The following is a 21,886-nucleotide window of genomic DNA, read 5'->3' on the forward strand; positions in this document are numbered from 1 at the left end:
GGAAAGAGAAGAGGCCCAGAGCCACTTAAGGGGACTGCCCCTGTCTGCCTATTGGTGATGCTCCCCTAAGGAGCCCATATGGGGCAGACTGCCAAAGCAGACATTACCCACTGTAGTGAGAGATCTCCAGTAACGGGGGTTTGGGGGAGTGCAAAACCCACAAACACACTTGGAGAATCAGCTTTCAATTATCCCAGCTACGTGTAACTGGTATCAGATTACATGGATGTAATTCTTGTACCTTTCCTCCCCAGCTACACACCACCGCTCCCAGCCAGGATGCAGTAGAGATCCTGGAACAAGCTGGGAGGTAGAAGGAGAACTTCTTTCTTCCTATCACAAGATTCCGGATTCTAGACCTAAAGCAGGTTGAGGTGGGAGAGGCAAGAAAATTCAGCTTTAAGTGAAGTCCAGATTTTTAACCACTACACAAGGACTGGACTTCTGTTTCCTGATTTATTTTTTGGTCAATTTTTGATATCATTTAAAACCTATAGAAAAGTTTTAATAATAAAACAAGGAACTCCAATCATTTGCATTTTGTTCCATTTGCTTTATCATGCCCATGTGCCCTCTCTCCCTCCCTCCTTTTCCTCTCTCTATATGTATAATATATAAATACATGCAGGCTGCACACTGGAGTTACCTGGGAAGCTTTAAAATATATAAGTAATATATATATATAACATTTTTCTGGACCATTTGAGGCTAAATTGTTTTCATTCCTCCCTTTATCCCTAAATACTTCTGTGTGTATTACTCAAGAAAAAAGACATTCTCTTATCAGGTTTGCAAAATTCTAACACGAGCTCCATGACCCTAACCCTTGCCTAATCCTTGCCCCTTGGAGTGTGACTGAAATGTGTGAACTGATATCACACCCGTAATTACATTACATAGCAAAAGAGATGTTGTCTGGGTGATTACTTAATGTAATCACACTAGCAGTTTAAAAGCAGAGGAAGTCAGAGAATCAAAACACCAAAAAACTTCAATGTATTATTGCTGGCCTAAGGATGGAGAACGCCATGTGGAAAGGACCTGGGAGCAGGCCCTAGGAGCTGAGAATGGTCGGCAGCCAGAAAGAAAGTGGGGACCTCAGTCCTACAACCACAAGGAACTTGATTCTGCCAACGACTCAACAACCCAGTGATTCTTCCCAGAGCCTCCTGATAAGAGGCCAGTCTGGCACACTTAATTTCAGCCACGTTAGACCCTAAGCAAAGAACCCAGCTAAGCCCACCTGGACTTCTGAATTCCAGAAATGTAAGATAATAAATGGGTGTTTTTTAGCCACTAAATTTGTGATAATTTGTTATGTGGCAACTGAAAACTAATATGTCTTATATAGTCAAAGTATAATGACCAAAATCAGAAAATTTAACATTGATATAACACTATAATTTAATCCACCATACTGTTTTCCACAGTGACTTACCATTTTATATTCCCATCAACAGGGCATAAAGGTTCTATCCTCAGCAACAGTTGCTGTTTTCTATTTTTTTGATAGTAGGCATCCTTATGGGTGTGAGGTGGTATCTTACTGTAGTATTGATTTACGTTTCCCTAATGACTGTGATAGAGTATCTTTTCATATGCTTATTGGCCATTTGTACATCTTCTTTGAAGACATGCCTATTCAAGTCCTTTGTACATTTTTTAATCAGGTTTTTTGTTGTTGCTGAGTTTTAGGAGTTCTTTATATATTCTGGATAGTAAACCCTTATCTATGATTTGCAAATACTCTCTCCCATTCTGTATGCTGTCTTTTTATTATAGTTATATGTATGTCTTTTTTTTTTTTTTTTTTTTTGCGGTATGTGGGCCTTTCCCTGTTGTGGCCTCTCCCGTTGCGGAGCACAGGCTCCAGACGCGCAGGCTCAGCAGCCATGGCTCACGGGCCCAGCCGCTCCACGGCATGTGGGATCTTCCCAGACCGGGGCATGAACCCGTGTCCCCTGCATCGGCATGCAGACTCTCAACCACTGCACCACCAGGGAAGCCCCACGTATGTCTTTTGATGCACAAAATGTTACAGTTTTCATGAAGCCCAACTTGTCTATTTTTTCCTTTCTTGCCTGTGCCTCTTAGTACATCTAGCTAAAGGTTTGTCAATTTTGTTGATCTTTTCAAAGAACCAACTTTTGGTTCCATTGATTTTTCTCTAGTTTTTCTATTCTCTATTTATCTCTGCTCTCATCTTTATTATTTCCTTCCTTCTGCTAGCTTTGGGTTTAGTTTCTTCTTCTTTTTCTAGTTCCTTAAGTTGTAAAGTTAAGTTGTTGATTTGAGATCTTCCTTGTTTTTTTTTTTTTAGTAAATTTATTTTTATTTATTTATTATTTTTGGCTGCGTTGGGTCTTCATTGCTGCGTGCGGGCTTTCTCTAGTTGATTCACTTCTCTCTTGCTGCTTCCAAGATTCTGCCTTTGTTTTTGAAATTCTGATTATAGTGTGTCTCAGTGTGGGTGTCTGAATTCATCTTACCTGGAGTTTGCTGAGCTTCTTGGATGTTTATATTCATGTCTTTGATCAAATTTGTAGAGATTTTAGCCATTATGTCTTTCCCTTTCTCTCTCTCTTTTCCCTCTGGGACTCCCACAATGTGTATGCTGGTCCACTTGATGGTTTCCCGCATGTCCCTTGGGCTCTGTTCACTTTTCTTTGACCTTTTTTGTTTCTGTTTCACAGGCTCCATAATTTCCATTGTCCTATCTTCAAGCTTGCTGATTCTTTATTCTGCCTGCTCAAATGTTTTTGTATTCCTCTAGTTAATTTTTCATTTCAGTTATTGTAGTTTTCAGCTCTCAGTCTTCTTTCTAGATCCTTCTTAGGTTTCCTCTCTTTATTTATATTTCCATTTTATTCATACATTGCTGTCTTGGCTTTCTCCACATCTTCCTAAATTACTTTGAGCATTTTTAAGACAGTTGCTTTAAAGTATTTATCTAGTATACCTGCCATCAGGTCTTCTTCAGGGACAGCTTTTATTGATTTAGTTTCTTCCTGTGAATGGGTCATACTCTCCTATTTCTTTGTATGCCTTGTGATTTTTTGTTGAACACTGGATATCTGAATCTAATAATGTGGTAACTCTGGAAATCAGATTCTCCCCGATCCCCAAGGTTTGCTGTTTTTATTGTTTTCGATTATTGTTATGATTTTAAAATTTTTAATCATTATAGGCTACTCTGTGCCAAGGATCAGCCTTTCCTGTGCCAAGGAAAGTCTTCTCAGGTCTTTTGGAGTCTTTCCCTGGGTATGCAAAATCACTTAATAATTTTCCTCCTATATGTTTTTGAATGTCCTAGTCTTTAATGTCTGGTTTTCAAAAGAGGGAAAAGAGAAGAATTAAGAGAAGGGGGAGGAACTTGCAAAAATGGGGGAGGTGCAACAACACTGGCTGCTTACTTCTTTGTTTGCACCTCTGCGATGAGAAGCAGCGATCAGTGATCAGAGCACTGATCCCTGATACTTAGAGGACAGCATCCTTTTTGCCCACCCTAATTCCTGTAATCTGTGTGCAAGCCGCTCCAGGAACATGGCACAGGGGCCTGCACCATGGTAGGGGTGGGGAATGGGCAGCTGCTAATGTGTTAAGAGCTGAAATTGACCGAACTTAACCACAATTTACTTTCCAACTCTTCTCCTGTAAGTTGCAAGCCTTTGACAGATTTCAGAGTTCCAAAATAGTCACATCAGACAGATTCTACCAGTGCAATTGTTGTCTACTGTGAGGAGACAGATTCCTGGAGCTCCACCATCGTCCCAGAGTCCTCCTCCTAATCAGGACATTTTTGAAGAGTACTGTACTGGACATTTTATTAATTGAAATTAGATCATTAATGTGACTAAAAAGTGACTGGAGGACTTTCTGTTTACCTGAGTGTGACAAGTCACGCGCCCTGCCCCAGGTTTCACCCTGTAAAGAGAAACCAAAATGGAGGCCACAATCTGAACAGACCCCTGGACCAAACACTCATAATCACATAACCAAATCTTAAGCTGCCCTGATTTCCTCAAAATGCTGACTCTGGTCTTAAACAAAATTTAAGTTTCCTTCATGTCAGTGTGACCTTACAGCTTCCAAGCCAATCAGCTACACACAAGAAAAGGTACACAGCGCTACGACCCTAAAGAGAATGTAGTCGCGGTTCAAAAACAATGTACTCCTTCATTCATGCTCTACAAACTGAGCTTTAACTGCTGAGAGCCAAGTTTTTAACCACTTTGGGTTTGAAGTCTCCCAGTTCAGGAGCAGTTTGTTTCTTGTTCAAAAAAATATTCATATCAAGTAAAGCTCTTTGAATTTTCTTTTGGCAACCCAAAGGGTGAGAAGGAAAATCCCCAAAGAGCTGATCCAAACAAGTGCTGTGGAAAAGAATGAAGCTGTTTTATGAGTGCATCCTCCTGAAGTTCATGCTTTTAAAAATAATGGCTACAGGTGTTACTCAGAAATAATGAAACAAGTACTGGAAGAAACAGCTAAAAAATGTGGGGAGGAGGACCTGGCAACAGACAATGATAGGACAGGGAACTGTCATTTTTGGTTATATGTCTTATGAGAACTACTTTGATTAAAGAAACATAATTATGAAGAAATATTTTTAAAAGATTTACTGAAAACATACGTGATACTGAGTATCCCTGGATGTGTTTGCCTATGTTATATCACCCTGGGGATTGGTCACCTTTGATTGCCCCTTGCACCACCACACTGGCCCCAGAAGTGCTGTACCCCAATCACACCTCTCTGAAGCTATGGCTGAAATGTTGCCAGAAACCTTTTCTTTTTGTTCTCTTCAGAACAAGTGAAACAGAAGGGAATTTTCAAACAGATTTTCCTATGTCTTAGTAATGGAAAAGTGACTAAGAAGTCATAACTATAGCACGGCCATACACACTCCACACACACACACACACACACACACACACACACACACTCCATAAAAGCCCATAAAAATGGCTTGGCCTACAAAGACAGATTCTGATCCTTCCAGGCTAACTTCAGCCCAAGGTTGGCAGGCCTGCCAACGAATCAGTTTGGAGACGGCCACTCTGGCACCTTGCCTTGGTTCTTCTCTCTCTAGCTCAGCACGGCCCCCACTTGGAGGCCGTATATGGCCCACCATACAGCAGCTGGCCTCCTAGACATCATATGAGCCATTCTAACTCCTGCTCATCTCATTGAGGGCTCTCCCGCTTAGTTTTGCTTTCCACTTAGTGACATGACTTCTTCCCCCAGCTATGTGAGGTCTAGCTGTAGTTGATGACCTCACATGGAGAACAGACACTGCCCACCTGAAGTGAGTGACCTGCCACTCAGCATATGATGACACCTTTCCTAGTAAAAATGAGGGTTACCACATAGTCCCTATATTGGCTTTTCTGTTTCTGTTACTGACAAATATTAGTTTCTTAACAGTGGAATATAACTGAGTTTTCTTTTTTTGCAGGGGAAGCAAGAGACATCACCAAATATGGCCAAAGTTTGAAACCAGAATTTAAAGTACAGAAATAAAAGAACAGTTGGAACTCTACAGAGTGATACATAGTTCTAAGCAAAAGCAAATCCACAAAAGTAGAGGTTGACATAGGAAAGCATTAAAAACAACATAAACCTCTTCTTTTCTCCATAATCAAAATGACTGTCCTCTGCAAGTTCAGTCCTAGTGATAAGAGAGCTGGTGAGGCCAAGGAGGCTGTTGACAGGTAAGTGGACCTAACCTGGAAACTACCATCAGTTGAAAAGCTTTAGTCAATGCAATTTAACTGCCACACAACCGACAAATTAATATTAAATTTGACTGCATCAAATTGAGACTGTCTTTTTAAAAACAGGCACAAAAATTATAAAACCTAAAAGAACAAATCTACTAGTTGTAAATCCTAATAAGAGCAACGGGAGAATTAGCTGGGTTTCCTCAAATGATAAGAGCAAAAGGAAATCAACGGCATGAATGTGCTGCAATGTAGCGTGATGAACACCAGACCACAAAGACCCATGACCTGACCTGAGCTGGGCTGAAGCAACCACAGCCTCTCACCCTAGGGCATCAGCCCCTTTCTGCACCTCAGTTCTCACGGAGGCAGAGGCAAGAGCACTAACGGTGACCTACAGAGAAGGCCTGAGACATCAGCCAGACCAAACTACGAACCCTCGTGCTAGGGGGACTGGGGACAGGAGTGGAGACTTCTAAAAAATTCTAATACTGCTGGAATTTTTAAATAATCTTATGTTATCCTTGGTGCTATTGTTATTTTAATATTAACAATGATTAGCACAAATCTTGAAACTAAAAGAACTGGAGTCCAACTGGTAATAAACATACATGAAGCAGGAATTTTAGCCAAGTCTAATGCACATGCAATGTGTGGAATAGTAAGAATTTCAGTTTAGCCATTTTCCAGCTAAATGGGTGGGATTCCCAAAGCCATTGGGCTGTTTTCTCACCTGAAAATACTACCACTACCTGCTTTACAGGTTTGGTTTAAGGATTAGAGAGCAGATACGCAAGACACTCAACATAGCCTTTGGTAGGTGTTCAGTCAACAGCAAAAGCGCCTATTATTATTTCCAGACATAAGAATAAAAGAAAACATAAAGGCTTCCTGTAACATCTAATATAAGCAGATCACAGTGCTTCAATTAAAAGATAATAAACGTTAAAAATGGATGGGAGTGGACTTTCCTGGTGTTCCAGGGGTTAAGAAGCCACCTTCCAATGCAGGGTATGTGGGTTCAATCCCTGGTCGGGGAACTAAGATCCCATGTACCGCAGGGCAACTAAGCCCGCGCACATCAACTACTGAGCCCATGTGCCACAACTAGAGAGCCTGCGTGCCACAACTAGAGGGCCCACACACCACAACAACTGAACCCGCGCACTCTGGAGCCTGTGTGCTGCAACTACTGAGCCCACACGCCACAACTAGAGAGCCCACATGCTCTGGAGCCCGCGGCCACGACTAGAGAGCCCACACACTGCAACTACTGAGCCCGCGTGCTCTGGAGCCCGTGGACCACAACTAGAGAGCCTGTGAGCTGTAACTACTGAGCCCATGCGCCACAACTAGAAAGCCCGCGTGCCGTGACTACGGAGCCCACGCACTTTGGAGCCCGCAGCCACGACTAGAGAGCCCACACACTGCAACTACTGAGCCCACATGCTCTGGAGCCCCTGTGCCACAATTAGAGAGACTGTGCGCTACAACTACTGAGCTTGCGCCGCCACAATTAGAGAGAAGCCTGTGTGCTGCAACGAAGAGCTCGCCTGCCACAACAAAAGACCCACGTGCCGCAACTAAGACCCGACGCAGCCTAAATAAATAAATAAATAAATAGGAAGGAAATTGAAAAACCAAACCAAACCAACCAAACAAACAAACAAACAAAGATATAAAAAAAAAATGGATGGGAGGGGCTTCCCTGGTGGCACAGTGGTTGAGAGTCCGCCTGCCGATGCAGGGGACGCGGGCTCGTGCCCCGGTCCGGGAAGATCCCACATGCCGCGGAGCGGCTGGGCCCGGGAGCCATGGCCGCTGAGCCTGTGCTCCGCAACGGGAGAGGCCACAATGGTGAGAGGCCCGTGGACCACAAAAAAAAAAAAAAAAAAAAAAAGATAATGCCAAATAATATTAGGTTTTCTATTTTTAAAATACTTGTCACAGGAGGATAAAGTATTGGAGGAAAAAAACCTTGTCAAAGCAAAAATTATAATTAGGTTCACTATTTTTCAACACTGTTTTACATCCCAATTATCAGCTTGAGGCCCTTTAAAAGGTTATTTTTAAACATACAAATCATTTATGTTTGGCCCCAGTTATATCCTCAAGGCTCCTTAAAATGCTTTTATATCTCAAGCATGAAAAATCATCTCAACTGGAGGACAGTTGAAGGATAAAAGCTGGAGACCTAATTAAAGTAGCGAGAAGGACTCACACACATGCAAGTCCGTTCCTAGACCCCTGGACCCATTTTAATTCCACAGACAACTTAAGAGGACAGCCTCATCCTCTATAAAGCCTTCCCTGATTCCTGCCCTTAACCCTCAAGCAAAATTAATTACCCCTCCCGTGATTATATTTATCGTTCATCCAAACAACACTTAACTGAGGCTGAACTGCCCCTTAATTTCCCCAGTTCGTTAAGATTTCCCCACTTCTTAACATACAGAAGTTAAAAAGAAAATGCTACTGTCTGGCTGAACAATCCAAGTCAGGCCCAGGTTGTGGGAGACACACTGTTACACCACTGGTCACCCACCACTTTCCCCATGACTTTCCACAGGGGTCCAAAGGGCAAAGGGCATCACTGCTGCTCACTCCTTCAAAGGAAAACCAGCTTCTTATAAGTGGGTATGTATTTCTTAAAAATGAATTTCCCTCTCGCTCTCTATTTTTATTTTTATTTATTTATTTACTTTTGGCCGTGCCTCATGGCATGAGTGATCCTAGTTCCCCAACCAGGGATCAAAGCCGGGCCCCCTGGATTGGAAGTGTGGAGTCTTAACCACTGGACCGCCAGGGAAGCCCCTCTCTCTCTTTTAAACGCTGTCAGTGGTAGTGATGCTCTTCAAAGGTGCACTTGGTACAAGTGTCCTGGCCCAGAACACGATTACAGCACCTCTCTCCTCATAAAAGAAACAATTTTTCACAGCCTTTCTGAATGTTTGGGGAGCCATTTAAGAATTGTGAACAGTGATAAAAACAAGTAGTATATAGGTCAAGTATGTTCAGAAAATAACCCGTATCTCAGCTGCACATGAAAGGGCAGCGTGTAAGCTGGGGATATGACATCAGGTAAGCCACAAATACCCCAATTTCCTATTCCGTAGAAGTCACGATACAGGTCGCTGTCGGAATTCCTAAGTTATGTACAGCAGCCTGTTCTGCAAGGTTTCTGTTACAATATATGCTAGTAAAAAAAAATAAATAAATAACAGCTGTATAAGATGAAAAGTTGTCTTTTTGGTGCCACATGAAAATCCTGGGTGTCTGATGGAAAAAGGAGGCAAAGGCAAGAACAAGAAGCAGATGCAGCAGAGGAGCCTCTTCTGGGAAAGTAACGAACAGCACATGCTGTTCTTCATTCTCCAGTGCCTATAACCTAGTGACGCCCAGGCCGAGACCGCCCACCATGCTGACCCCTGATGAAGCAGCCCTGGCACAAAGTAGAGGGCGGAATCCAGGAATCCTCCCGCAGGCCCTTTCTCGCCTCCCTGCCTTTGCTCACGCTGTCCCCACCTCTGACACGTCTAGATGCCCGTCCCTGTGCACCTGGTTTTCAACTCAGTTAAAATATTTCATACTCTGTAAAGACAGTCCTTATCCCTCCCTCGGATGCCTGGCCAAATTAAGGCACTCTTTTCAGCAGCCCCAGGACACTTTTCCTGAATCTCTAATGGAGCTGGTGTTATTGCATAGTTTCTTATTATAGTGTCTGTCTCTCCCACAAACCTGCCAGCCCCTTGAAAGCAGAGACCGTGACTCGTTCACGTCCATCCAGCACGTAGTAGGTACTCAATAATGTTTGGTGGAAGATGGATGATGGGTGGGTGGATGAAGAGGAGATAAAGCACAGTATCCCAAAGCAGGGAGAGTTCTGAGACGCAGAGATATGAGCACTCTCTGCCTATGCACAGTGAGAGGGCAGAAATGGGAACACGACTACAAGCCACTGCTGCCCTTGTGGGTCCCCATGTCAAGTGATGGTGGCAAACAAAGGTCTACACGGATCTTTACCCAGGGATGCCAACAGCTCATAATTCATCCGCATCACGTCTCTGTACAGCTCCTTCTGCCGCTTGTCTAGCGTGCCCCACTCCTCCCGGGTGAAATACACCGCCACATCCTCAAACACCACGGGAACCTCCTCAAACAGCCCCTCTTCAGAAGGATCCTGCAACAAAGAGTAGCAGTCACTCAATACTCCTCTGATGTCAGACACCCAACATGATACTTCCGGGGTCCTGCTCAAGGCCTTTTCCTCCTGGGAAGCCTGCCAAGAGGCCCCGATGCACTCTGAGGAATTCATTTATCCACCAAAAGTCAAAGAAGCAAATGTGTGTGGCCCAGAATTAGCAGGTAAAAACCAAATGAACCTCAGTGTTATTCTAGAAGGAAGGAATGATCCTTCCTCTTCTTTCCTGGAAGGAAAGGAAAATGCACTGAGGAACAGGGGTCTTGCAGAGCCTCATGGCTGCACCCTGTCCTTTACAGCCCCAAGGGGCACCTTCTACTCATCCATGACTGCAAAGGTAGCCAGCTACCTCTAGAAGCCCCTGCTAAGGTTCCCCACCAGGATGGGAAGGAAGAAGCAGTGAAAAAGAACTAAAGATGCTCATATTCAGTGACTAGGTTAACACACACTTTACTGCTAAAGGAATTCAGATCATAAAAGGTTAGACCTGTTTATTAGCTTCTAATACTAAAAACTAGAAGGAACATGAACATGAAGGGAAATGAGCTTTGTCACTTTTCTGGATTCCATAAAAATTCGAGCTTACTAACTTTACGTATGATGTTAGGCACACAGGACGTCTGAGCTCTTCTCATCGGAATACCAGAGGGGTTGCTCAAAGTGATTTGTAGCAAAATCCTGCTTACATGGAAGAGTTGAGAAAAGGGGCCAGATCTGGTTACTCAAAGATTCCAATTAATACAGTTTCTTTGCAGGACAATTTTCCAAAGAATTAGAAAATAAACGTATTTTATTTTACAAAATAAACCCGAGGTGAGAACTAGAGTCTTTGAGGGCCCACCGGTGCTGCAGGGAGTAGAAGGAAAGCACTGCACTGGCGGTCAAGGGCTCTGGGGGGAGGTCACTGCCGCAAGAGCCCTTGTGCTCTGGCTACGTTCACTCCCCGCTAAGTCTTAGTTGTTCCCCAACAAGATGAGTTTAACTAGGTTTGCTCCACCCACCTCATAGCAGCATTAAAAACATTAAACAAAAGGACACGTCTGAAGAAACTTTGCAATGATTTTGAAGTTAATGTTGAAAAAATTTGTTTATATTGATTATTTAAGAGCTCTGTGGCTGTTTTGTGGCTGTGGATTATTTCTTGAGTTCTGTGGTCGTTCTGGATTCTGGATAAAGATTACTGTTCTGAATTTAGGTGTTCTTTTTATATCAGAAGTTAGAATATTCTGGTCCACTAATTATGTTTTGTCATCTGCCAAAAGGAGATGATGAGAGTAGGGCTGTTGTCATAAATAAAGGAGGTAATTAATACATGCAAAGCACTTAAAACAACACCCAGCACATTACGAGCATGTCAGCTTATGGTCACATTATACAGAATCCTCCCCCTTGAGCAATCATTATAAACATATTACCTGGCCACGGGGCTCAGCTGAGTCATTACACAAAACGTTAACGTCTGAGGAGCTGTGGATGTCATCAGCAATTTCTTTTTGCCTGAAATCAGGAATGCAGTCTAGGTACAATGCAGGAATTGCTCCACTCCCTCCAGGGTCCTCCAGTGCAGCTCTTGAGCTGGGCAGGAGCTGGGCCATGTGATCACAGACCCCCAGAGGCCCTGGGGGGTAACACATGGGATAATCTGCAGTGAAGAGGTGCCCCGGACTGGCCAGTATGTCTCTAGACACATCGTGGATGCTCCGGAAACGGGCTGCCCAACTGGGGTCCCGAGCTGCCAAGGCCTTGACACAGAGCACATGGGCCTTGCTCTTGGCGTGGTATTTGAGAGTCTCCACCTTGAATGGTCCTGTGTAACCTTCTATTAACCTTGACCGTTTGTCTCTGACGGATGGGTACTCCCGGCAAGCAGAGCAAAAGAGAGCCGTCCGCTCCTCATTCATGACCAACCACGGGAACTGCGCAAACCACACCTTCTGGATGGACCGGGGTCTCAACGGTTTTCTGCTTCTTCCTGTGCAGTCTCCCTGGATGCTGCCACCCTCTGAGCTGAAATGGGAAGGACAGGCTTTCTGCTGAGGAGGCAGGTAGAGTCCAGCTTCTCTGGTGGGACTTTGCATGTCCATTTCTTCCATGAAGCCCATCTTGTTTTTTCCTTTAGAAAAAAGAAACACATGGAATTTTCTCTGAAATCCTATAGGTCGAGTCACTGCAACTCACAGAGGTGCTTAGGTCCATGGACTATGAAAGCTGGAACCACACCCACAAAGTGACAGCCTGCACACGTGTTCTCTTCTCTCCAGCCCCCAACCCCCAGGCCCACCTTGCCTAACCCAGAAGAAACCACATGGGCTTTAAGAAAACAGTTTTTTTTTTTTTAATATAAAGGACAGATATACCTGGCCAAAAAGAGATCTCTGTAATTTGATCTCTGCAACCTAAAACAGTGGCACAATCTTCAGGAGAGCACACTGATTTATGGATAAGAACACTGAACTAAGAGAAGGTAGGGTTAAAAAGGTAATTAAAGCAAACACTGCAACGGCACACTTGGCAGGAATCCCCCTCCTTGGTACCCCTGCCAGATAGGCATCTGCACTTTGCTCACGTACCTTTAGAGCAAGAGGGCAACCCACCTTCCGGGCAGACAGTTTGGTCCCCAGAGTTTTCCTTGAGCTGCAACCCATCTCTGAGTGCCTTCCCCTCAGGAGTGCTCTCCCGCACCACAACCCTTCCAAGAAGTGAAAAATCCCATGGCGTCACCAAGACTTTTCTTCCTTAAGCTAAACCAGCAGTTTCTTTATGCACTCCTTGGTTGAAATGCAGCTTAGACAACTCTAACTCCTCTGGAGCCATTTATTATGCACCAACAAGTTCAGATGCCCAGTGGGCAAGGACTCAACAGTATTTGCTCCGGGCCAATGGACCAGTCAGTCTAGGAAACTGTAGCCAACCCCGGAAGCACAAAGCTACGAGTAAAGAGTCAATGGGCTCAAAGTTAAGAGCCAAGCACAGCAGAAACAAACCGAAACAAATTAGCATCTGTGAAGTCTAGGGCTCCTTGTGGTCCACCTGAGATAAATCACGAGGGAGCGCAAACGTCCGCAGCTCGATCCATCGGGGAACTCGTTCCCTTTTCTCCTGTAGCAGAGGCTGGGTTAACGCATCACCTTACACAATGACAGAGGCCATCTGGCCTGGCTCTGGGCAAGCCAATCCCTGAACAGGACATGCTTACCAAAGGAGGAAAGCAAACATCAGTCCCTAGGATTTAGCAGCCATCTGTTTATTCACCCATCCATTCCCTGATTATCTACTATGCAACTACGTGCCAGGCATTGTTCTTGGTACTGGGACTACAGTAGTAAGACCAAGTCATGCCCTCATGGAACTTAGAATATATAATTATACATAAACATCTACTCTCAGGTAGAAATAAAATAAAGGGAGATGAGAGTTTGGAGAACGACATTGGGGGAGGTGTGTATATCTTAGACGGGGTGACAGTTGGGGGAAGAACAGCATTCGTGTGTAATTGGTGGGGAACAGGGAGAGGCAGAGGATGAGACTGGAGCCTTGGGACCCAGCTTCCTGCTCCCTCCCTCCAGCTAAGCACCCCTCCTCCCAGGGGCAGGTCCGCACTCACCTCGGTGGAGGCTCAAGAGACTCCTCTGGCCCTGGACATTGGCTAGCCACTGCTCTGGCCCTCGCTCAAATTTATAGAACAGCTCTGGGTTGGCAATAGTTGGTCCTGAGTCAGGAACAGAGAGATCCACTGTGACGTCGGATCCAGGTCACACAGGCTAAAAAGGTATGAAAACTATTGGTCCAGAACAGAGGCTCAAACTCAAATGCTGAGCGGGACCAGACAATAATCTGAGGAAACCAGGCAGGGGTGGGAGGCTGTGGATTTGAACCCAGGTGTGGGGTAGCTATTCAAGTCCAGGAGGGGCCGCCAGCTGAATACAGGGTCAGCATGGCCAGACTATCCCAGTTTCCAACAGAAGCCAGAAATCATATTTCTATGTGAAAACCCCCCCATGGCGAAATATTGACAACTTATTTAAATATTTTAAAGAAGCCAAAGAAAAGAGATCAAAGTAAGAAAGAAAAAAAGGTGTGGGCCAAATCTGGCCCACAGCTGCTACTTTGCAACTTCTGGTTTAAAAGAATCATTGGTTTTCAAACCATTTTTAGTAGACAGTAAGAGCACAACCCCTCCATCCACAGAGAGCTGAGACTGTTGACCCAGAACCCTGAGGGGTCAAGAAGAAAAGAAGCAAAGAAAGGCATGGCGCATGGTCATCAAATCGAAATCCGAAAAGAGTATGTGTGCATGTGCACACGATGAAATACATTCCTCTCTGTCCGTGGTCTAGGAAGGCTACCCATAGAAGCAGAGAAAGGACATTCAGAAAATAGAAAAGATGAAAACTACCTACATGCGCACAAAGTTCCAAGTTGTTTTATTTCATTGAACCTCTATGACAAACCTGTGAAGAAAGAAACCAAGGCTTGAAAAGGCTAATGGGCTTGGTCAGTACCATGTGGCAGAGCTGGGACTGAGACCAGATTTCCAGGCTGCAGATCTGATGCTCGTTCCACCACCACCCACCACCTCCAATGTCCTCTGGGCACGGAAACAAAATCCACCCTGCAGTGCCACAGTCCACAGGTGGGGCTTCCCTTCTGGCACGCTGGGATATTCTGAAGCATCCAGGTCTAGCCTTGACACTCCCAATTTCCCCACTTCTCTTGGCTAATTTAAGTGGAAAAGAGAAAGGGTGATGTGAGAATCCGTGTGCAGTTAAGTCAGATATGGGACTGAGTGGATAAACAGTATAAAGATGCCTGGAAAAAAATGGTCGGATTCCAGAAAATTCTCAAGTATGTCACAGTCAGACATGGTTGGGAATGCTGACCTAGATTCAGGCAGTGGGGAAGTGAACAGGAGCCCATACCCAGTGGTGCCACCAGCTCGTCAGAACCATAGATCTCCTTCTGTTGCTGACTCAGCAGCATCCACTCCTCCTGAAGCAAATACACCGTGATGTCATCAAACGTCACAGGCGCCTGCAAGGAAAAATGACACCAGCTAAGCACGTGGACACCCCTACGCTGGGAACAGATCAGACTGGGGGAGGGGGCATTATCAATCTACATACAAGACCTACACCGCATTACTCTCACCCCCTGGGTGCAAGTCACAGTGGGAATGAGACCCGTTCTTCTAGGAACAGCCACACACTGCAACAGAAGTGTCATAACGAAGGCCAGCCCCGGACTCTCACACTCGTGCCCCTGCACACTCCTCACCAGCCTTCCCACGGGATCCATTACTTCTCAGCCAGCGCGTCAGCAACAACCAACAGCACCTCTTTTGCAAAATCTCCAACGTGGTAAATCCTCACTTAGGAAGATGTATCTGATTTCTGGAAGCAGTCAACCGTCACTGAGAACTATGTCTGTGAATGTGGTCAGCTATCAAGATAGGCAAAGCTTTAGAGCTGAGAACTATATTCCATGGGGCTTATAAAGGAGCTCTCTCTGTTCCACCAAAAAAGGGCGAGGAAATTCAGAAAATGTTTCGGGAAGTTCTGGATTAAGATGGCAGATTGAACACGTACACTGAATTTTGCTTCCTCTTGAGTTTAAAAAGACACTCTCCCCCTGAAAAAAACTCCACACAAAACAACCTCTAAGGACTTCCCTGGTGGTCCACTGGTTAAGAATCCGTCTTGCAATGCAGGGGACACCGGGTCGATCCCTGATCGGGGAGCTAAGATCCCACATGCTGCGCAGCAGCTAAGCCCGTGAGCTACAACTATTGAGCCTGCACACCACAACCGCGCACCGCAACGAAGAGCCCACACACCACAGCGAAAGATCCTGCGTGCTACAACTAAGACCTGATGCAGCCAATAAATAAATAAATAAATGTTTTAAAAAATTGTTTAAAGAAAACACCCTCTAGGATGGACAACACAACAAGGGGACAATAGCAATACAATTTTGTTAACTGAAAAGCAGATGAAAAAGTAATAACTGAGCAGATCCAAGAAAATCATACCCTCACCCAGCAGTGGGCAAATGGACAAACAACCCAATTTACATTGCTAAATCCTCAAAAGACTCAGGATCTGGCAGCCCCAGGAACCTCTGGCCTGGAAGTGAACGCAGTGAGGTTAAAATAATAAGAATTTGGGGGAAGCTGTTAGGAACAAATGCCTGCCCAGATCCCCTACACAGGCTCCAAGCTGGCAAGTCCCTCCCTTCCATGTGCTCAGAGCTTCCAGTTACAATTCTGGTTTTCCACTGTTAGGCGTCAGCAAACAACTGGACTACCAGACATCTGAGGAAAGGCTCTAACAGGTCTGATAGAGATCAAAACAGATAGGAAGTGAGCAAGGTTGAGGAGGAACTGAGGAAATGGAAGTGGGGCATGGAGAAAAAAACCTTTAAAAAACAAAACTATCATCAATAGCCTCAGAGAGGTAAGATATTGCAGCCATGAAAAAAGCGGTTATAAAAGAAATAATCGGGGCTTCCCCGGTGGCGCAGTAGTTGAGAGTCCGCCTGCCGATGCAGGGGACACGGGGTCGTGGCCCGGTCCGGGAAGATCCCACATGCCGCGGAGCGGCTGGGCCCGTGAGCCATGGCCGCTGAGCCTGCAAATGTATAGAGGACATGCTCTCAGAGGACTGTGGAAAAAACATCCATGAAATTAAACACACAGATGTGCACACACACACACTCACGAAGTGAGGAAAATTGATGTCACTGAAATAGATTAAACGACAAATGACAGAAAAATGACAGCTTTCTGCCTCATGTGTGCTGCCTCGCTGGGAAAAGATGTCAAAAATACAATCTTTCAAAACCTAAATATAAGGACATCCAAAATGGTCTTCGAAAAACAAGGAAAAAATGGTCAGAAAAGAGAAAATTGAAGTCAAATGATATATTTGGTCTTATTTTTTAAAAATCAAGATATTAAAAAAATCAAACATGACTTTCCTGTTGGATACTAAGAATTAAAAACCTCTTTATATGTTAAAAAAGGTAATATGCTATATGTTTATATATAACGTGTCATATGTAAAAAAAAAAAAAAAAAAAAGGAAATCCCCGAACCCCCCCCCAAAAACAACATTTTGGGAAATAGCATCCTTGGAGTAAGTATAAGTCCTTCCAAAGTGACAACTCTGAAGGGGACACAGTCATTTCCATTTGTAACAAGTTCTAGTACATTTGTTTAAAATCGCCTGTAATTTTATACTCAAACTTAAAGCACATGAAATATCTACTTTAACTTCAACATAGAAGCTTCTTGAGAAAAACAATACAGATAATTCTTATCAGTCACTATTGATTTGTATATTTTAAAATAAGTTGAGTATTTTTCTTATGAGTCAATATATGTTTACTGCAGAAAATTTAGACAATAAGCAGAAAAGATGTTTTAAGATCACCCACAATCTTCTTACTGAAAAACAACTATTGACATTTGGTACGTAACCTTCCAGTCTTTTGTCTATGAATATGTATAAATGAACAGTCTTAAAAACAAACATGGGGGCTTCGCTGGTGGCACAGTGGTTGAGAGTCCGCCTGCCGATGCCGGGGACACGGGTTCGTGCCCCGGTCCGGGAAGATCCCACATGCCGCGGAGAGGCTGGGCCCGTGATCCATGGCCGCTAAGCCTGCTTGTCCGGAGCCTGTGCTCCGCAATGGGAGAGGCCACGACAGTGAGAGGCCCGCATACCGCAAAAAGAAAACAAAAACATGGAATTGTACTGCCAATGTGTATGTGCCAATTGTATGCCAATGTGTATTTTAAATAACTATTTGTTCTCAGAGTGTCTTCCAAAGCAAAATGTGATTATAATTCCCAAAACCTGCTGCAGGATGGGCTCCACTAAGAGCAGGCGGGTGGACAGGAAAGAGGTACACACAACATATAGCCTAAGGAGAGCCAATGTGGGGAGGGGGAAAGAAAACCCTCGAGATTATACTGAGGGCAGATCCTAGCAGGATGACCGTATACCAGGACTACAGGGCAAGCTGTTCCGATCAGGGCAGGTTAGAGTTTGTGACCAAGGGCAAGCAGGGTTCCCTATTCATTCCCACCCACCCTGTCTTCCTGAGGGAACAGGTGGGCATAATGAAAGCCAACAGACCCATCACTTTATGAGAGCCACAAGGATGAAGAGTATGGCCAGGGCTGAATGTTTAGATAATGAAGAACTGTGTTCCCAACGAGGAACTACGCTAAGCCTTGCACCTCTCTTTTAACCAGTATTATGGCAAGAGCCTTCAGATGACTGCAACGTAAAGAAAACACAAATCTGCTTGAATAAGAGCAATTTCTTACCTACATAGAAAGCAAGGACTATCTCTGGATGTTCAACTTTACTGATTCCCACTGTCTATAAGGCAGAGCTCCGAGTTCTCAGCCCAGCACCAAGTCCCCTGGATCTGAACCTAACTTACCTTCCTAACCTCAGCTCTAGGTACTGCCCCACCTGGAATCTCTACTACAGCCAGATTAGTATAATTGCAATCACTCGGGGACTTCCTTGGTGGTCCAGTGGTAAAGAATCCGCTTTCCAATGCAGGGGACGTAGGTTCGATCCCTGGTCGGCACGTTAAGATTCCACATGCCAAGGGGCAACTAAGATAGTGTGCCACAACTACTGAGCTGGCGCGCCTCAACCAGAGAGCCCGTGTGCCAAAAACCAGAGCCCACACGCTCTGGAGCCCACGTGCCACAACTAGAGAGAGGAAACCCTCACGCCACAACTAGAGAGAAGCCGGTGCACCGCAACGGAAGATCCCGCATGCCTCAATGAAGATCCTCCGTGTGCTGCAACTAACACCCGACGCAGCCAAAACTAAAATTAAAAAAATAAAAAAATAAATTGCAGCCACTCAACGTATCTTGTACCTTTCCTCCCTCTTCATACCCAATCTTTACATTCCCTAACTCTGCCTACTTCCTCCCACTCACTCATCAAGTTCCTACTCACATTCCATCTCTTTCTTGCAAGCGATCTCCTGCCCACCTAGTCTAAGCTCTTCTACCTCTCCCGAGCAAGGAAGGCTTTATACCCCTCATGGTGCCTGGTCCACAGGAAGCCTATAGAAGGCTTTATACCCCTCGTGGTGCCTGGTCCACAGGAAGCCTATGCTGATCATCGTATTTTATAACCCCCTTCACCATCACCACCCCTTTCCCCACCACCACATTATACAGAAAATATTTCATAGGCATTTAATTCATTTTTTCATTCAACATATTCTCTTTGTTTCTGTGTGCTTGGAGATCCTAAGATATAAAAGACACTATCTCTATTTGTCAAGGAGAAAAACCCATCAAGGGGTGACAGACAACTGTGATATAAGTGCAATAATAAAACTGGGGGGTGGGGTGCCAGTGGTGGCTAGGAACCAGAGATGTTGAGGCAATAAATACATACACGGTAAATACTCCTATTTGGCAGCAATGACAATAGTCTCCCAGAGGGCACATGAGGTGTCAGACTGCAGTGTTATTCACAGCACCCACACCTATAGCAAAAGGGCTCCTGTAGAGATGCTATTTTGAGTCATTCATTCAGAAAATACTGAGAACCTATTACGTGCCAGATACTGCTCCACTAGTCTAGCTGGGGATAGAGCAGAGAGTGAAGTCAGCAAACAAATAAATGTGAGAATTTTATATAGTGACAGGGCTGGGAAGAAAATAAAACAGGATAACGGGTTAGAGTGATGGGGAAAGGTCTTTGCCCTCTATCCATTATTCTGCCAATGGCAAGCAAGATACCCCACACTTAATCCAATGGGCTAAGACTGCTTTTAGTTACTAAATATCACAAAATAGCATCAAAGGAAGATTCTAATAATACACCAAGCTACTACCTCAGGTGGACCCCCAGTCTTCCAGCTTTGAGAGAAAAAAGTCATATTCAGAATGGAACTTTAGAATAGCACAGCTATTCCACCCAGGCCTTAGTTATTGTCACTCATCTGCAATACCTCTTACACTGCTAGTTTGTTTTGCAATTACTTTATTTCATCTTTGGATAACATTCTCATTCCCTAGGTTAAAAAACTGATGTACCTGGGAAGGGTGTCCTTTTGAGACACCTTACAATCACGATTAGAATCAAGGGTGAAATTTCCAGTCCCCAGTGTTTTCAATTAGTGGTTGGGCCTGAAAAGGACATAAAGTTTCTCCTCCATCTCCCAAAATATTTGTATTTCACTCTTCTCACACCAAAGGCTAAGAAAGCCTACAACTGAACAGAATACCTTGAAATCAACCTCAAATCACTAATTCCAATTTTCAGTGCCAATTGTTTATAGGCCTTCTACTGCATTTTGCTCCCCCTGTCCAAATTCAGGTTCAGTCTAAACTAAACCTCAGGATATTACCTGAGGGTGTGAGCCATTTCCTTTACTTTTTTGGTATCCCCTAAAGTGCTTAGCATGAGGCTGGCATGCAGTTCACCTTCAATCTTTCTCTGGTTAGGTTCTGTTGAGCCTTATTGTCTTGGACTGTTTATAGGTTGTTTCATCTGGAAAATGCATCACTGTAGCTCGTGGAGAGGATGGAGTACAGAAGAGATGATTAAGCAAGAAGTAACTTCTTTTGTAATTCAGAGTCCTTCCCAGTCTTTCCAGGAAAAAGTACAGCATCAAAATAACCTCACTATCCTTTCTTTTGTCTGTTGGACAACCCTTCCAGGCTTGTCCATGTTATTGAAGTGAAAACTGCGGGAAAGCTCCTGGAGGAAAGTAGTCATTTCATATTTATCCTTGTACTTCCAGCATCTCCATCAAGTTAAATCACGGATCACAAATGTTTATTAAATGATGAATTTTTTTTTAAAGGAGAGACTCAGTATGCACTCGAAAACGTTTGTTGAGGAGATTCCCTTTGTGCCAAAGAAGAAACAATCCTCAAGAACTGGTATCAAATACTATGCAGAAAGATCTCGGTCCCCAAAGGCTGCCAATGTCTCCGAATCAAGTGCCTGCGACCACGCTCGTCTTTGCTGACACTGACTCCGAGCTCTAGCAATTCTGTCAAACCCACTTAACTCTACCTTCAAGCACTTTTCCCCACCTTTTCTTCCAATTCACAGCCTCTTGCTCAAAGCCTGAAGCAAGATTATGAAATATGCTTCTAAGCAATACTCAGAAACTCCACGAAGTAGATAAGCTAGAAACAGAAATCGGCAAGAAATATGCCAGATGCCTTGTTTTATTCTTCTCAGCCGATTCTTGGGAAGGGGGATCCAGGCAGGGCCAAGCCCTCATCCTGCCTCGGTGATCCCTATGCCTGGCTCCCGGTGGGGTCCGATCCAGCCTCAAAGCCTTAAAACACGCTGGGCCTCTTCCAAACGCCAGTAGTGGTGTGGGAAAATAGGAAGCACTTTCGCACTACTACACTGAGCAGGTCACCCACCCAGCGTCAACCGGGTGGCGGCTCGGCGGAGGGCTGCTAGGCCAGCCGCGTGGGAAGGGAGCGGAAGGCTGCGCGGGACTCGCCCGGAGTCGGCCGCCCAAGTGCAGAGGAAGAAGCGGGCGAGCGGGCGAGTCCTTCCCTGCAAGGCTGGCTCATCTGCGAGGACTCCGCCCGTACCACCCGCCTCGCCCAGATCAGGGATCTACGGGAGGGGAGTGGGCGGCCCCAGGGCCCTTCCAGGCCTACCTTCCCCGACTCCCTGGGCTCCATGGCCCTGCTTTCGGTGGCCCGTGCTGACCCCGCCACGGCCTCCGGGCCGCCCCCTCCCCCCGCGGCCTGGCTTGAGGATGCCGTAGCCGCGACCACCTTGGGGACCGGGACCCCCGGAAGGGAGGTCTCCCCGGCGGGGAGGATCACGGCCCGGAACCGACTGTCCCTGGTCAGAGGGGGCGGTAGCGCTCGCGGAGCCAGGAGAGGCGCGCAGCTGGTACTTCCGTCGTGCCGAGCGAGCCGCTTTACGGCAGCAGCCCA

The 21,886-nt window shown here is 45.1% G+C and overlaps 1 protein-coding gene across 1 annotated transcript in view; it reads right to left on the minus strand.

The window, feature by feature from the left end:
* Window positions 1-21,625, minus strand: part of ZNF862 (zinc finger protein 862) — a 30,562-nt gene extending 8,937 nt beyond the window's left edge. Inside the window, exons 1-5 of the mRNA XM_007469853.1 lie at window positions 21,602-21,625; window positions 14,844-14,955; window positions 13,529-13,633; window positions 11,340-12,037; window positions 9,747-9,903 (exon numbers count right to left, since the gene is read on the minus strand). Coding sequence (XP_007469915.1) covers window positions 9,747-9,903; window positions 11,340-12,037; window positions 13,529-13,633; window positions 14,844-14,955; window positions 21,602-21,625 — 1,096 coding nt within the window. The remainder of the gene's footprint in view (window positions 1-9,746; window positions 9,904-11,339; window positions 12,038-13,528; window positions 13,634-14,843; window positions 14,956-21,601) is intronic.
* Between the last annotated feature and the right edge of the window lie 261 nt (window positions 21,626-21,886).

This window comes from Lipotes vexillifer, unplaced genomic scaffold (genome assembly GCF_000442215.2).
Source record: "Lipotes vexillifer unplaced genomic scaffold, Lipotes_vexillifer_v1.1 scaffold472, whole genome shotgun sequence".
Lineage (NCBI taxonomy): Eukaryota > Metazoa > Chordata > Mammalia > Artiodactyla > Lipotidae > Lipotes > Lipotes vexillifer.